At 65.8% G+C, this 16,362-nt stretch overlaps 2 protein-coding genes across 2 annotated transcripts; one reads left to right on the top strand and one right to left on the bottom strand.

Annotated features, from left to right (window-relative positions):
* Window positions 1-113: 113 nt before the first annotated feature.
* On the bottom strand, window positions 114-6,149 carry LOC126646247 (collagen alpha-1(I) chain-like). The gene is made up of 24 exons (XM_050327449.1): window positions 5,984-6,149; window positions 5,620-5,759; window positions 5,229-5,297; window positions 5,026-5,088; window positions 4,883-4,939; window positions 4,437-4,643; window positions 4,140-4,251; window positions 3,890-4,104; window positions 3,530-3,681; window positions 3,437-3,487; window positions 3,262-3,288; window positions 2,839-2,940; window positions 2,650-2,694; window positions 2,409-2,489; window positions 2,264-2,305; window positions 2,124-2,151; window positions 1,948-2,001; window positions 1,730-1,864; window positions 1,539-1,601; window positions 1,331-1,399; window positions 1,078-1,146; window positions 769-967; window positions 441-606; window positions 114-324 (listed from the first exon to the last, which is right to left on the bottom strand). Exons 1-24 carry the CDS (start codon window positions 6,147-6,149, stop codon window positions 114-116), a joined length of 2,523 nt encoding a protein of 840 aa, XP_050183406.1.
* Window positions 6,150-7,928: 1,779 nt separating this feature from the next.
* Window positions 7,929-16,362, top strand: IGFBP4 (insulin like growth factor binding protein 4). Its single transcript, XM_050327541.1, has 4 exons — window positions 7,929-8,339; window positions 13,818-13,972; window positions 14,091-14,225; window positions 14,318-16,362. The coding sequence occupies exons 1-4, from the start codon at window positions 7,967-7,969 to the stop codon at window positions 14,444-14,446; spliced, it is 792 nt and encodes a 263-aa protein (XP_050183498.1). The 5' UTR covers window positions 7,929-7,966; the 3' UTR covers window positions 14,447-16,362.

Below are 16,362 nucleotides of genomic sequence, written 5' to 3'. Positions count from 1 at the left end.
ACAGGTGGGGATGGCACAGCCTGGCTGTGGGGCTGGTATCCCCTCAGTGCTCCTGCACAGCTCCAGTGCTGCCCACAGTGCTCCCAGGGGCACGTGTCCCGGTGTCCCCGCTGTCACCACATGTGCCGGTAGGGAAAGGCCACCTCGACGCAGAGCACGGCCAGGGGCGTGGAGCAGTTGTGCCGGTGCCCGGCCAGCAGCCGGCCCTGGCCCAGGGGGGTGGCCATGCCCTCGGCCGCGCCGGAGCCGCGCCAGCCCTGGCAGTCCCGGCGCCGGGCGTGGCCCCCCCGTGCCGTGGAGCCGTGCCAGGCCAGCCGGTGGGGCCTGCGGGTGGGCACAGGGTCAGCGGGGCACCTCAGATCTTTGCTCCTGTGCTTGAGCAGGGAGGCACCCCCAGCTCTTTGCTCTCCCACGCCGGGGAGGAACCGTCCAGGACTCACCAGAGGGGATCCGTCAGGATGTTGCGCCCGTTGAAGGAGTAGATGGGACTCCCTGGGGTGGCACCGGGTTGACCCTCGAAGAGGGAGCTCCAGGACTTGGCCAGCAGCTGCCCCTGTGGGCACGAGCCGCGGTGCTGAGCCAGGGGCCGAGGGGTGCCCTTGTCCCCTCCACATGTGGGCAGCAACTCGCTCTCAGTTCCGGTGGCTCCCCAAAAGCACCGAGCAAGGCCGGGGTGCAGCAGCCCCAGAGCAGGACTGGGCGGGGGTCCCACACCCACCACAGCTCACTGGGGGCTCCACCTGCAGCTCCTCCATGGGACAGGGGTACCTGCCTTCAGGTTGACGATGGGGAGGGTCCTGTCTGTCCTCTTGACGATGGACACCAGGTCCTGGCTGGGGGCCGACAGGAAGGCCCGGAAGGTGCCGTACAGCCCGGCCTCCTGGGACTGCCGGTAGCACTGCAGGTCGGCCCCCCGGATCCCGCTCATGTCGCCGGAGAGGGGCACGTTGAGGGCAGCCAGGCGGAGCTGGGGGGCAGCCAGGAGGTGTTGGGGCTCTGCTCCCCCCTTCCCGGGGAGTGCGAGGCTCCTGGGCACCTCCACCTCTTCTCCCACCCCCAGGGCCAGGCATTCCTTACGGATGGGATCCGTGGCGCGGTGGTGGTTGGCTGGATTTGGGGCAGCCCTTGTCCCTCCTCCTTCTTGACCTGGAATAACAGAGCTCAGGTCAGTCTGGGGACATCCATCCCTGTGCCATGGGTGGGTGACACCCTGCCCAGACCAACAAGATCCCAGGCTCTGGGCATGCCAGGCTGGCATTGCCCTGCTGACATGCAGCCCATCCCCATGGCACGTCCCTCCCAGCATGGCTGGACCCTGAGCAGGGCTCACCAGAGAGTCCATTGGGGACTGCACAGGTGACACTGTGTCGGGACCTCGTGTCTGCACCCGCTTTGCCTCCTGGATGGAGAGGAGAGGAGAGGGGGAGGAAGAGGGAGAGGACAGTCCCATGCTGTCTGTCCCCCACAGCAGGCAGAGGAGGTCTCTGTCTCCCTGCAGGGACATGAGCAGACCCCACATCTGCTCACATCCCCCTCACCTGGTACCGTGGGGTGGAGGCAGAAGGGTCGTCACCAGCCAAGACCGACTGCGGATCCTCCAACTGCTCCATGACACGAGCAGAGGGACACGTTAAGGGAAACCTGCTCCTTCCCAGGGGTCTGCTGCCCCAGCACCAAATCCACCCTTGGATCCTGCCCCCCCCAGCCCCTCGAGGGACCCCCACGGTACCAGGAGGCGGCTCCAGCCAGCGGGGGTCCGGAGGAAGGCGCTGCTCCCTTCCTGCACATAGACCAGGCTCCCCTCGGGCACGGCACCGCTCGCCTTCACCATCAGCCCCTTGGACTTGAAGACCCACGTCTGGCGCTGGGGGGACACAGAGAGTCAGGGCCCTGCTGTGGGGTCTGGGAGAGCTGGGGGGGGGCTCACCCATGGTCAGCAGCCAGGACACACCCGGGGATCAGTGCGGCACTCCGACGGCTCCGTCTGAGGGGCCTGGGCATCTGGAGAGCCCGGAGAAGGTGGAGGGTCACAAGGTGTCCCAGCACAGGGCCTGGGTGCTCCCGTGGGAGCTGGCCCTGCAGGGACACGGGGAGCCCCTGAAACACCTGGGAAACACCCTCACCTGCTGCCCAACCTGGGTCTGGGGCCGCCTGTGAAGGCAAACGGGGCCTGTTACTCCTGCTGGGTGCAAGGACAGGGACACCCTTCCTGGTGCACAGGGAGGGGATGGGGACTCTCAGGGACAGGGAGGCCATGGCTTACCGGCTGCTTGCAGGGGGGCTGGGCACGGACTGGGTACACCCTCTGGAAGCAAAGGCAGGCGGGTTTGGGGGGGCCCTGGTGCTGTGCACACCCACACGTGCGTGTGCTGTGACACAGGTGTGTGCACACCCGCGCTGGGCCTTACGTTGAGGTAGAGGAAACCTGGGGGTCCAGGGGGGCCTGGGGGTCCAGGGGGGCCGGGGTGCCCGGGGGGACCTCGAAGACCCTGCAGGAGAGCAGTGTGGAGATTAGGCTGTTCTGGTGCTGCCTTTTGTAGGGCAGCTGTAAAACACCCCACTGCTGTCCCTCATCCTTCCTGCTCCCGTCCCCTCCCAGGGCTGAACGTCCCCAGGCTGGGGTAGCGCAGACCCAGCAGTGACTCTCACATGAGGGATGATCGCTCCGTAAATCTCTGGTTCCTCTTTGTTGTCCTGTAGAGACAGAGGGAAAAGACTGGGACTGATCTCCATCCTTCATTCCTCCACTCCAGCTGGGACTACGGGCCCTGTGAGGTTGCTGGTGGGGTGAACCATGTCCCCAAGGCCGGGCTGGGGTCCCTCCCACTGAGCACTCACCGTCTGGTACCCTCTGATGGACCCCCAGGAGCCAGGCTGGCTGCCTGTGCTGGGGAAGGGGAGGTGGCCTGGTTTGCACCCCTGTTCCCCGTAGCAGCACCCCTGGGTGAGGCAAAGAGAGAGGCAGGATTAGAGCCTGAGCTGGCTGCTGGGGACAGGGGATGCTGGGTGCATGTGTGGGTGCACTGCATGCTGGCACACGTATGCACACGTGTGTGCCTGTGTGTGTTCACATGTGCTGCAGGGGATGGTGTCACTCGCCCCCCACCCTGCACCTCAGCCCCATTTGGGGTCTCTGGTGCAGCCTCCAGGGTGTTGGAGGAGCAGAGGCATCACTGGGGACTCTGGGGTGCACACTCAGGTGTGGGGACGGGGACACCCCCCAGCCAGTCCTCCCCGCCGCCACTGCTCATGGCTACAAACCGGCTCTCCAGGGTCGCCCTTTTCTCCCTGGAAGGAAAGTGAGAGATCCTGTCAGCACCCGGCTCTGAGGGTCCCCTGGCCCCCCAGGCCCCCTCACCGTGCTGTGCCTCATGCCCCAGGGTACCACCCACCCCCTGCCAGGACCCCCGCCTGCAGTGCCCACTGCCCAGCTCACCTTGGGGCCCGGCCCGGCCAACCCGCGGTGCCCTGCGTGGCGCAAGTCACACTGCAAGGAGAGGACACTGGGATGAGCGTGGGGTGCCCCTACCCCAGCACCTGCAGCCCAGGGCCCCTACTCACCCTGTAGTCCCCTGGTGGTCCTGGAGGTCCCATGGGACCGGGCATGCCGGGGGGTCCTGTCTCTCCGGTCCGGCCAGGGCTTCCCGGCATGCCTGGCAGTCCATACTCGCCCTTCTCGCCCTGTGGGCGCACAGCACAAGATGTGAGTGTGAGGGCTGAGCCCCCATGTGCCCCCAGGCCCCACAGTGGCAGGGCTGGGGCTGCCCCAGAGCCCTCCGAGGGCTCAGTGCTGGGGGCTGCTCCCCCTAGGGCAGGGCAAGGGGCTGGTGAGCCCAAGCGCCCTGTCCCACCCCAGGGCTGAAGATGGGCTGGGCTGGGACCCCCTTACCTTTAGTCCTGGGAATCCTGGCTCCCCTCGGAGCCCTGGTTTGCCAGGGAGTGATGCAGGTCCTGTGGGACCGGGGGGTCCTTCGTGCCCTGGCACCCCGGGGGGACCCTGAGGCCCTGGGAGCCCTGGTGCCCCTGGGGGTCCATCTGGCCCAGCCGAGCCTGGAGACCCTGGAGTTCCTTCAGCCCCAGGGAAACCGGGTGGTCCCACAGCCCCTGGAGGGCCAGGGGGTCCTGGCTTTCCCTCCCGCCCAGGGACTCCCGGGGGGCCATCATGGCCTGGGTAGCCTGGGGGTCCGGGCATGCCGGGCAGCCCGGGGGGCCTGGGGGTCCTGGGTTTCCCACAGGGCTGGAGGGTCTCAGCTGCTCGTCAGGTTGGAGGGAGAGGAGAAAGAGCAGGATCAGTGAATCACAGTGTCCCATGCCCTGGCCCCCTCCCCTGGGCTGCCCACCCGCACGGCCGCGTGTCCCAGCCCTCCCTGTCCCCCGCCAGTGACACCGCGGGCAGCGCCGGCATCACCCGCCCGTGTCCCCGCCCCGGGGCTCACCTCGTTCTCCGATCCCTCGGGGAGGGCGGCGGGCGCGGGTGGGCTCCTGGCTCCCCAGGTGCCTGGGGGTCCCGGGGGTCCCGGAGGACCCGGGGGGCCCCGGGGACCCTGGTGACCTGGCTGTCCTGGGCTGCCAGGCTTCCCTCTGTCCCCTGAGATTCCGGGCTGGCCTCTCTCTCCCGGGTACCCTCGGTCACCTCTCTCTCCCTGTTGAGGAAAGACAGACCGTGGCTCCGGGCTCCTGGAACTTCCCTCCACTCGAGCCCACCATGGGGACATGCGGCCCCCCTGCCGGTGGCCACCTGAGTCACCCCCCCAACTCAGACCCCAGAGCCACAGTCCAAATCCCGAGCACAAAGGGTTTTGCACAGACAAAAGAGCATCTCGCAGCGTGTCCCTGTGGGTCCCCTCACAGCCCTTCCCCTCCCTGGGGAGGATCACCCCACCTTTGGGCCGGGAGGGCCAGGGCGTGCGGGGCAGACACAGCCGGAGGTGTTTTGCACCTGGAGAGAGAGAGAGAGAGAGGTGGGCTGAGGGACCTGAGCCCGGCTGCTGGGTCCAACAGTGGTGCCCTGTGCCCACCCCTCACCTGGAGGGCAGGGTCCGTCTCTGGGGCCGGGGGCACCCCCCGGGACAGCCCCTTTGCTGTGGTCTGTGTGGAGGAGAGGAAGGGCTGAGTGTGAGACCCCCGAGCACCATCCCTGTCCCTCCCTGCCAGTCCCTCCCACTCGCCAGGGTGCCCATCTCAGGCTGCCCCTCTCATCCCCCTGGGGACCAGGACCCCTCCACCACCTGGATCTGCAGGAACTCCTCTTCCACCGCGCTTCCCTCGAAGATCTCTGGGGCGGCCGTGGGTCGGCGCTGCTGGGGTGGACAGGGAGTGCTCAGTACAGGATTTGAGGGGGTCCTGGAGGGCAGGTGGGACACTCCTGCAGTCGTGGCTGCCCCCAGCCTGGGGTGGGGGCCCAGCCCCAGTGCTGTTGTGGGGCTGTGCCATGTGGGGGGACACCAGGAGCTGCTGTGGCTCCTTTCCAAGGGGAGTTACGTTTGGGGCCAGAGCAGGGCACAGTGCCCGGGCTGGGCACAGACGAGGGGAAGGACATGGCAAGGAGCCCGGCAGCAGCTGGGGAGTTTTGGGAGGGCTGGAGGAGCCAGAGGGGGGATGTTGCCCAGGGAAAGGCACCTGGCCTCGTGTGCGTGGTGGGGCATGGCCTGGCCCTTTCGCTGGCCCCCTGGCGAGGTGGTCCCGGCGTCTGGGGGCCGTCACCAGAGGGGGTTTGCTCAGCAGCACCTTCCCCATGGGCTCCATGCTGGTCTCTGCATCTGCAGGAGAGAAGAGGTGATGGGGCAAAAGGCATCAAGGCTGGAGGGGGACTGGGGTGGCACAGCACTCCCAGTTCCCAGCACCTGCCACCCAGCATTGCCACAACAGTGCCACCAGCAGCCCCAGACCCCAGCACCCCACACCTCACCCTCCACCCTCCAAGTGCCCCCTCCATGCTGGGGTGCAGGAATCTGGGGTGCTGCCCCCATCGCACCCTTCCTACCTTCCTGCCCATCCAGGGTGGGGGTGCTGAGGCTGGTGCCGGGATCCGGGGTGGTGTCCTCCGAGCCCACAGCCCACCACTGGGCCGTGGCAGGGCACAGGTGCCCAGCCAGCACCAGGAGGATGCAGAGGGTGCAGAGGAGGCCCCGGGGGCTGCTGGACCCCATGGCGCTGCCTCTGGGCTTGGCTGCCGCCCAGGATGGGGGTCCTTGGCTCTTCCCGCTCCCTGCTCCGTCTGCGCCCTCGGCCCCGGCACGGCGCCCGCAGTTATCACAGCGGCCCCTGACACGCCCCTCGCCCGCCCCGGCACCCGCACCCCACGGACCGCATCCGGCGGGTGCTGAGCACCGGGGCTGTCCTGTCATGGGGAGCTGGGCTGCACCGAGCACCAAACACCAGCACTGAGCCCCCTCCGAGGCCACAGGGCTGTGGTTGGGATGGGGGCAGCACGGCTGTGGGGGGCACCAGCCCAGCCCCGCTCTGTCCCACAGGATGGTGCTGGGACAGGGACCTGGAGGAGCAGTGCCTGGGCAGAGAGGGGACGCTGGCACTGCCTCTGCCCGCAGACACAACAGCCTCCCCAGTGGGCGCGCAGTGCTGCCAAGGCCTGATAAGGTGATGCAGCCCGAGCAGGGCCAGGCACCTGTTTGGGTTTGGTCCCTACTGGGACACCGAGTCAAGGCTGCTGCCTCTGCCCCAAGTCATGGCCACAGTGCCAGGAAGGGCAGGGGCTCAGAACAGCACCATGTGACAATGCCTTATGAAGCCCCTGCCAGGGCTGAGATGGGAGAAATGGGGCTGGGGAGAGTGGGGGACACAGACCCTGCCTGTCCCTGTCCTGCCTGCCCTTGGTGCTGTCCAGCTCACCTGCACAGGAGAGACAAGATTCTCCTGAGACCACCTGTGGCAGTGCCACCAATGCCACCCGTGCTGGCACTCAAGCCTCAAGGACACCAGTTTGAGCATTAGATGTGCTCACCCATGACACAAGCTGGGGGTTCTCAGCCCAGGCCCTGCATTCCAGGCAGCTCTGCTCCTCTTGTCCCACCCACTACACTGACCCCCACACCAGGGTCCCACAGGGCCCCCCCGCCATGTCCAAGACCTCCCTGCAGTGCCCACGACTCCCTTGCCGCACCCAGAGGGGTGCTCCAAGCCCGGTGCTGGCTGAGATGCCCCAGGGCGCAGCTTGGGGGTCACCAGCCCCGGGTGATGCTCGGGGACCTTTCCCCCGGGAACAGTGGCCGCTCCTCGCCATCTTCCCCCCTCCCGCCGTGCCGACCCCGCCCGGTGCTGCGGGGACTGCCGGGACCGGGGTCCCGGGGGGATGCCGGGACTCCCTGGGGTCCCGCCCGCTCCCGCTTTTCCCGAGTAGCCACTAGGTGCCGGCAGCCTTCAACCTATCCCGGGCTGTGCGGGGCGGGGGCCGCGGGGGGCGCGGGTGCGGGGAATTGGGGGCAGGTGGGCGCGGGGACCCGTCCCGGGCAGACCGGGGCCGAGCCGCCCGGGATGCGCCGTTGCCAGCAACGCTTTCGCTTCCGCCGGGGCCCGCCGCGACCGGAGCCCACCCCGGGGATCTTGCCCGCATCCCCGCGGTGCAGCCCCGCACGGTGTGTGGGTGTCCCCAGTTTATCCCGGTTGCTGTCGGGACCGGGCAGAGTGTCGGGGCGGCGGGTGGTCTGAGAAGGGGAGGGGGCCGGGGGGCTCCGGGCCGGCTCTCCGCTCTGCCCGGCGCCGGAGCCGCCCCGCCGGTGGCCCCGCTGGTGAAGCCGCCGGCGGTGCCGGTGCCGGTGTGGCCGCCGCCCGCGGGGAGCGTCGCTGCCCGGTGGGTCCCCGGTGGCGGCGGGGGCGGCCCCGCCGGTGGCCCCGGTGGCGGCGGCGGGAGGTGTGGCCAGGGGCCGCATAAAGCCGCATAAAGCGGCCGCCGCCGCCCCGCGCCCGCCGCCAGCCGAGCGCCGCGGAGCGGGGCCGGAGCAGGGCCGCCATGCGCCCGGGGCCGGGGCTGCCGGCGCTGCCGGTGCTGCCGGTGGTGCTGGCGCTGCTGGCGGCGGCGGCGCGGCCGGGCGGCGGCGAGGAGGCGATCCAGTGCCCGCCGTGCTCGGAGGAGCGGCTGGCGCGGTGCAAGGCGCCGCAGGGCTGCGCGGAGCTGGTGCGGGAGCCGGGCTGCGGGTGCTGCGCGACCTGCGCTCTGCCCCGCGGCACCGCCTGCGGCGTCTACACCGCGCGCTGCGGAGCGGGGCTGCGCTGCTACCCGCCCCGCGGAGAGCCGCGGCCCCTCCGCACCCTCATGCACGGCCAGGGCATCTGCACCGACCTGGCCGACATCGAGGCCATCCAGGAGAGCCTCCACCCCCCAGGTGAGGCGGCGGAGCGGCGGCACTGGGTGTGTGCCCGGGGTGGGCGCCCGGGGGTCCTTCTCCCTGACAGTGGTAGTGGCACAACCCCCCGTTGGCACCAGTTCGCTCCCTGCTCACTCGACGAGAGCTGGGGCTGCGGGACGGGGCTCGTCAGGGACCTTTCCATACTTAGAGGGAGCTTGCAAAAATTGTGAAGAGTGACTTTTACACGGGTAGATTGTTACAGGGCAAGGGGAAGGGTTTTAAACTAAGAAGGGGAGATTTAAATTAGACGATAGGAGGAAATTCTTCCCTGTGAGGGTGGAGAGGCACTGGCACAGGTTGCCCAGAGTATTTCTGGATGTCCCATCCCTGGAAGTGTTCAAAGCCAGGGGGGACGGGGCTTGGAGCAACCTGGTCTAGTAAGTGGTCTTTAAAGTCTCTTCCAACCCAAACCATTCCATGAGCCTGAGGATGGGATAGGACAGCCCAGGGATGGGAATGCAGGGAACGTGTTCCAGGGAGGGAGCAGGGCTGCAGGAGACCCGTTACACGTGGCTGAGGTTTGTGCCATCCTTACCCACTGTGGACACAGCAGTGCCATGGCCAAGTGGCACTACACGTGCTGGAGTGGGGAACCACCTGCTGTGCCCCTGGACTGAGGGGCAGCCTGGAGTCCTGCAGACACCCACGGCCCCTGGGGACACATCCCAGCTGCTGGGGAAGCTCCTGTTGCACGGAGGCCCCTGTGCTGCCCCTTCCCTGGGATGCTGCCGGGAGCTCTGCCTGCACTGCCGGGAGGAAACAGGAAAGAGGCCGCGGGGCACCTGCTTCCCCCGCAGGCAGGTCCGGCCGGGTGCTGTGCTGGGCTCTGCCAGAAGCTGTGTCTGTCTGGGCAGGGCAGTGGGGTGCAGGCAGGGCCAAGCTGGAGGAGCTGCTTCCTGTACATTCTGCCCGAGGACCCTCTTGCAGGTGTTGATTGTGGCCCCCTGCCATCCCCCTGGTGCTTGGGCAGGGTCTTGGGGACCAGCAGTGGAGCTGACTTTGGGAGCCCAGCCCAGAGCTGTGCAGGTCGCACTGTGGGAATGGAGCCTCTCCTGGGGGATGAATGTGGGGACCTGGTCCATCCGTGGGTCTGGGTGCTGTATTCCCCTTTCATATCCATGGACCAGGACCGTGTCCCCTGAAGCTGGGGAGCAACATCCTGCTACAGGATGATCCATGAGTTGGCCTGGCCCTGGGTCCCCATGATGGGTCACCTGGAGCTCCCTGTGGGGCAGAAGGGACTAGAACAATGTCTGTCCCTATCCACCCTGAGGGCTGGATCCCAGCTCTGTTCCCTCCTTGCACGGCTGGCCCATGGCAGCTCTGCCAGTATCCCCAGTGTGAGAAGTGCCCTTTGTGGATGGGCCCCTCCAGCTGCCCCCATGCAGAGACAGAAGCTCTCCGGGAGTGCTTGGCATGGGGTCCATTGCAGAGCCCCCCTGCCCTGCCTGTCTGTCCTCATCCCACATCCTGCAGGAGCTGTCTGGGCTCCCTGGCCCGGGGCTGCGCCGCGCTGCCAAGCCCTGTTGGTTTTGGCTGTGCCCCGTGTAATGCAACATTTTTTCCCAGAGCCTTTAGGAAACAGACTCGCATTTTTTCCCTTCCTTCCCGCGGTGTTTTGGCCTGGCTGGGGATGGGTGGGTGGCCGTGGGAGCCGGGTCACCCACCGGGCATGGTGATAGCCGGCGGTGTCACAGGTGGCAGGACGGGCGAGAGGGCACTGGGAACCCCTGTGTCCAGGACAGCCCGGTGGGTCGTGGGCAGGACACCCACAGCACATTGCTCGCTCTGGTGGGACACCCAGCTGTGGGCCCCCGACCCACTCCAGCAGCCCAGAGCCAGTGGGAGCGTGGGGCTGGGGGCTGCAGGCTCCGCACAGCGAGGGCACCCTGGCCTCTGATGGGTCCCCTCGGGATCAGCAGAAGGGAATTGATGCCAGTTTGGGGGCAGGGCCGTAGGGAGCAGGTGCCCCCAGCCGTGGCCGTGGCCCCGGGGCTGAGCGGGTGCCGGGGAGCGTTCCCATCGGCCGGGAAGCGGTTAACGCACAGCTCGTACAGTAAACACTTTGTCTGGGGGCTCTGTCCGGGGGGCTCCGCATTCCAGGGAAGAGGCTGGGATCGGGGGGCTGGGCTGAGGCTGGGCTTTCCGAAGGGTTGGACATGGCTCCCGGCTCCAGCGGCAGCAAAGAGCCTCTCTCTGCTCAGCCAGGACCCACGGCACCCACGGGACGGGACTCTCAGGAAGCGAGGGAGTGGGTGGCTGCTCTCCTGACCCGAGACCCTCTCCCGTGGTTGTGGGTCTGGGCACTTTGTGTCATGCCCTGTCTCTGCCTCCCTCTCCCAGCCCTGCCAGCTTCTGTCTGGCTCCAGAATCCCACTCCTCAGCCAGAGCCCTGTGCCAGGGCCGGCTCCAGGAGGTCCCAGCCATGGCTTTCCGGCACAGCTGCTGGCTGGTGGTGACTGAGCCGTGTGTGGCAGCCAGGAGGAGGTGAGGACGTATTCCCCAGCACACATGACGAGTGATTTAATGCTGGGTAAATGGTTATGTCTGGGAAAACCTGACCCCATGGGAGCTGTGTTCATCCCGTGTGGTCTCTGCAAGCTGGGACAGATCCCGTTTCCTTCCTGCGTGCAGTGACCAGGAGGGACAGCGGTGGCTGAGCCCTGTCTGGACAGTGGGCAGGGAGGGCAGGCTGGGTTGAGGCAGGCGAGGCTGTTTGCCATGACCCACCTGTTCCCTGGGATGGAGGTTCCTCCATGCTCTGGTTTCTCCAGGCTGGGTGCTGCTCCTGGCAAGAAATCATCTGTGGGGAATCCCTCACTGCCTCTCCTGCATCCCAACCTCCCTTCCATGGGGCCCACATTGGACACTGAGGCAGGAGGTGCCCAGGGGGCAGGAGGTGTCGGGTGCCGGTGCCCCTGGCACCCCCATTTCTGGCCACAGACACGTGGATGTGTCCCTTCTGGCCCTTGAGGCACGTGGGACCCTTCACAGGGGGCTGGTGGCACAGTGGGGAGTGGGGATGGAGCTCTGACACTTGTACCTCCCCAGGGACACACAGACACAGTCCCGGGATTTCTTTGGCTGCCCCAGGCTCTGCTCCCACAGGATCCGCGCGGTGGAGCCGGAGCCCTTCATCGCTCCCTGGGGCTCAGTGCTGTGAATCACAAGTTCGGCACGTGACCAACCTCATTTGCAGCTCCCGTTAATTGAAGGCGATGCTGAATGACTCGTTTGTGTCCCCCGGTCCACAGTCTGGGCAGGAATCCTCCTCCTCCTCCTGCCGGAATGGGTGGCAGGTCTGCATGGCCAGTGAGGGCAGCACCCCTTCCCATCCCCTTGGCACCCACTTCCATCCCAAACTGGGCAGACTCATGTCTGAGTGTTAAAAAGCTCGGTCAAGCAGAGGGCCCTCCCTGCTCTCACTCCCTCCAGGGTGGTGGTGGCCATGCATGGGGTGGCAGGTTGGGCTGCGCCAGGGCAGGGTGGCGGGTGGCAGCTCTGGGTTCCACACACGTTGCTTTTCCCATGTCTTTTTGCTGAGTGTGAGGACTTTTCTGGTCCCAGGCAGGCAGGAGGTTCCCTGAGCTGCTGTGTGTCACTTAGCAAGGGGACAGTCACCCCAAGGACAGCAGACATCCCTGTGGCAGGGAGGAATGCTGGAGGGTGTGAGCTGGGGACTGTGGGTCCCGAGCGCTGGCAGGAGCCGTCTCACTGCCTGGAGGCACCGGATTTTCATGTGACCTTATGAAAATGTTATTGGCATCTGGTTTTATTTAAGCTGGGAGATTTGATGCTCTGGAGGCGTCTGGTGGGGGAAGGAGGGGGGTTTGGCTGCGCTGGGATCGGTGAGGGCTTCCCCTGTGGGGGCAGAGCAGGCAGTGCCGGTGCCTCCCCATCCTGCCTTTCCACGGTGTGGGAGAAGCGCGTGGAGGTGCCAGGAATTCAGCACAGTGGTCCCCACCGGTGCCAAATCTTCTGCCCAGCTCTTCCCTCTGTGTCCCCATGGAAATGCAGAGGAAGGAAGGAAGGAACATCCCTGCCTGTGCCCCCGGCTGGGCACTACCACCAGCGCCCACATTGCGCCACGGCCCCGTGGCTGGTGCCGTCAGAGCTGGCGCTGGCACTGCTCTGTGCAGGGTCCTTTGGGTCTCTTTGGGTTCGTGTTTCAAATTTCAAGGGCATGAGCCATTTCCTGGAAAAAGTGGACAGATTAAGCAAAAAGCAAATAACACCCACGAGGGAGGGGGCTTTGGTTGGGGCTTTGCTGTGGACTTTAACCAGGCCCCCCGGAGCTGGGCCAGGAGCCCTGCACTGCAGGAGCTGCGGTGTGAGGTGCCAAAGGGAGACCAGAGCCTGGATCCTGGCAGGATGTGGTGGGCAGGAGGCTGTGGCTCTGACCCCACTGCCAGCCTGTGGGAAGGGCCAGTGCTGGGCATCACCAGGCAGCCCCTGTCCTGGTGCTGTGAGCCCCTGGGTGCCACCTCTGATGGTGACTCCTCCCTGCCTGGTTTGGGAAGGTTTTCCCTGCTGCCAGTCACAATATTGACTCATTTAAGCCCAACCCCAGGATAACCTCGGGCAGGGAGCCCTGGCTGCTTCCCTGGACAGCCCATGTGGGCTGGGGGACAAAACTCTGCTCGAGCTGTGCCTGACACAGCTCTAAGCACAGGTGGGGCTCAGCTACTGGGGTGTCTTCCCTCCACAGAGTGTAAACTACAGCCCCAGGCTGGAGGAACCGGCAGCTTTCTGAAAGCTCAATCTCGCTGAGCACTCGTCTCATGACGCTCCGTCCAGCTGCCAACATCTGGGCCGGAGCTTGGCTGCGCTCCTGGCGCAGGAGGGGATGCCAAGCGCCGCCTTTCGGGATCGGCCCCGTGGGAGATTAACTTTCTTATTCCAGGAATTTCTTCTTTCATGTCTTGGCGGGGGCCGTGCCCCGCGGCAGAGCACGGCTCCACTCCCGGCTGCGGCGCCCGGTGCCGCCCCGGGCCTGGCGGGGGCTCAGCACCACCCCAGTGCCCCATTCCCACTGCAGCTCCTCAAAGGCAGATTTTTGGGGGCATGATGGGGCTTCCTGGGGCTCTCTGGCTGTGCAGGGTCACCTTCCAGCCCCGTGGCTCCGGTGCTGTGGGTGAGCACCCAGTGCCTGGTGGCACGTGGCTGGTGGGGACACAACCAGACCCAGCACATTGTGCATTTGCAACCCTACAATAACAGACACATGGCAACAAGTTGCTAATCACGGCTAATGAGTTGGGAAAAACCCCAGGTGTCTTTCCCAGTGCTGCAGGGAGCTCAGACCAGTGCAGTGGCAGGGGCAGAAGGGGACCCAGGGCCAGGGGTGACACCTCTGGGTACAGGAGAGCGTGATGTGGGGTCTGGCAGCACCAGCTGCTTGTTCTTGCTGGGGGTGCAAGCGGCACTGAGCCCCCTCGGTCTGTGTTCCTGCAGAGAAGGAGGAGATCGACCACCCCAACAACAGCTTCAGCCCCTGCAGCATCCATGACCGCAAGTGCCTGCAGAAGCAGCAGGCGAAGAGGGTCAACAACGGCAACAAGATGCGCAGCAGCGGCAGCCCTCACCACCGCGAGGACACGCGGCCCATAGTGAGCAGGGGCAGGGCTGGGGAGGGCAGGGTGGCTGCTCCAGCCTCGGGGTCCCAGCGGTGCTGGGGGTGGGGGCACGTGCCAGCCCCACAGCGGGCTCAGCCCCTCCTTCCCGCAGGCACAGGGCTCGTGCCAGAGCGAGCTGCACCGGGCGCTGGAGCGGCTGGCGGCCTCGCAGACCCGCACCCACGAGGACCTGTACGTCATCCCCATCCCCAACTGCGACCGCAACGGCAACTTCCACCCCAAGCAGGTAGGACGGGCTCTCACCCACCGCGGGGGGCCTGAGGGAATGGGGCTGTGCGGGCCAGGCTGGGCGTCCCTGACTGAACGTGTCCCCCGCAGTGTCACCCAGCGCTGGACGGGCAGCGCGGCAAGTGCTGGTGCGTGGACCGCAAGACGGGGGTGAAGCTGCCGGGCTTCCTGGAGCTGAAGGGGGACTTGGACTGTCACCAGCTGGCGGACAGTATGTGAGCGTGACCGAGGCGGCTCCGCGCCGAGCGGCCGCCTGGGACAGGAGGAGAGGGGCCGTGAGCGCCGAGCAGCGCCCTGGTGCCGGGGCACCCTGGGGTCACCTGGAGAAGTGTCACTCTGGGTCACTCTGGACTGTGCTGCTCTGCGCCACGGGCTGCCCACGACCCGCGCCATGACCACTACCCGCCACTGCTGGGGATCCTGGCACGCGCCAGCGGCCCCTCCATCCCACGGGGACACAGCTTTGGACCGTGCTGCCCAGGGGCTGGTGTCGGCCTGCCCGGGTGGAGCCGGTGGGGAGCACCCTCGACGCTGCTGCCGGTGCCCCGTGGTGCCCCCCTGGTTTTTCACCCCGGCCCCTTGGGCAGCCCCCGACACCGTGGGGTGCTGTGGCAGGCTCTGCATGCCAGACCTCTGCATGGGCAGCAGGAGAAGTGCCTCATCCTGCCCCTCCCAGCAGCAAGAGGCTGCATCTCGCCCAAAGTGTGTGTGTGTGATGGGCAGCGCTGCCACACAGAGCAATAAGAGACCTTCCCCTCCCTGCTGCAGCCCCCCATTCCCACAGCCCAGCCCCATCCTGCTCCCCGTGCAGGGACATGGCCCCCCATCCATCCTGTCTCCTCCTGTCCCATCCCTGGGGTGAGGATGGTCCTCACAGGCATTGAGTCCAAGGGGAGGGTGGGGGGGACGAGGGAGCTCCAGGAAATGCATCCCAGCAGGAAGAGCTTTTGGTCTGAGTTTTTTCTTTCTTCCCCAAATTTTGTTTTTCACTATTTAAAAAATGCCATTGTTGGGATCTCAAAAGTGACCATGTGGCCCTGAAGCTGGAATTCTCCAACCCCAGGGACAGGGCACTGTGGCAATGGCTCCTGTCTTCTCTACTTGGCCAACATGACAAAACCAGGAAGGGTTCTGGAATGTCTCCATGATGGGATCTGCAGATTTCACCAGCAGAAAGTTCTCAGCTGAGAAATTGTCACTGGTTTTGCAGCTATTCTTTTTTCTTCTCTTTTCTTTAAGCTGGGCTGGAATTTTTTCATGTAAAAATGCCATGGCAAGCGTGCCAAAGATGGAGGGGACTTTCCTGATCCCCTCCTGACCTACCCCAGCTCCATGGCCTCAGTGGAAGCTTTTGGTTTTCCACGTGGATTTGCCCTGGCCAAGGCCCCCTGATGGGAACGAAATGTTTCAGTTTTAGTGAAACACGCTCTGCCCTCCTGACCCCCCTCTGCCTGCCCCTGTGCCCTGCCAGATCCCTGCCTGCCCTGGCAAACCCCCAGATGCCCTGGTTGTCCCTGTGCCCTGCTGGATCCCTTCCTGCCCTGGCACCCCCTGGATCCCTGCCTGCCCTGCCTGCCTGTGGCTCTGCTCACACACAACTTCTAAACAGAGTCAATTTACCAGGACAGTCCTTGGTGGGGAGGGGGATCCCTGCCCCTCTTCTCTCCCAGTCCCCCCAGTGCCACTGTGCCAAGGATGGGTGTCCCAGGGTGCAGGAGGTCCTGCTGGGGACCATCCCAGTCATGGTGCCAATCCCATTGTGGGGCACAGGGTGTGGTGGCAGTGCCAGCCAGGTGGCCTTGGCCACTTGACCCCTCTCTGCCCACACCAGGGCAGATCCAGAGGAGCCTCTCCCAGTTTGGGGGTTCCTGGGAATGCCGGTGCACGTTCTGTGTCCTGCTTGGAGGGCTCCAGTGTTTTGCAGTGTCTCTCCTGTAGTTTAGGGCTGTATTTACACACGACCATGTACCAGTGTCCTCCCTCCCCAGCACATCCCCCCGTGCCCAAGGGGTCCCTGTCCATCCCTCTCGGGCCAAGCCCGTCCCGTTGGACTCCCGTGTAGCACCAACCCTTTTACAGTACACTTGAACCTTTGTATCCTCAAAAAGAAAAAAAAAGGTAATTACTGTATTTAA

Source organism: Myiozetetes cayanensis, unplaced genomic scaffold (genome assembly GCF_022539395.1).
Source record: "Myiozetetes cayanensis isolate MyiCay16 unplaced genomic scaffold, myiCay2020 scf34, whole genome shotgun sequence".
Lineage (NCBI taxonomy): Eukaryota > Metazoa > Chordata > Aves > Passeriformes > Tyrannidae > Myiozetetes > Myiozetetes cayanensis.
Note: the sequence above shows the minus strand (reverse complement) of the source record. Positions and strands in the feature narration are given on the sequence as shown.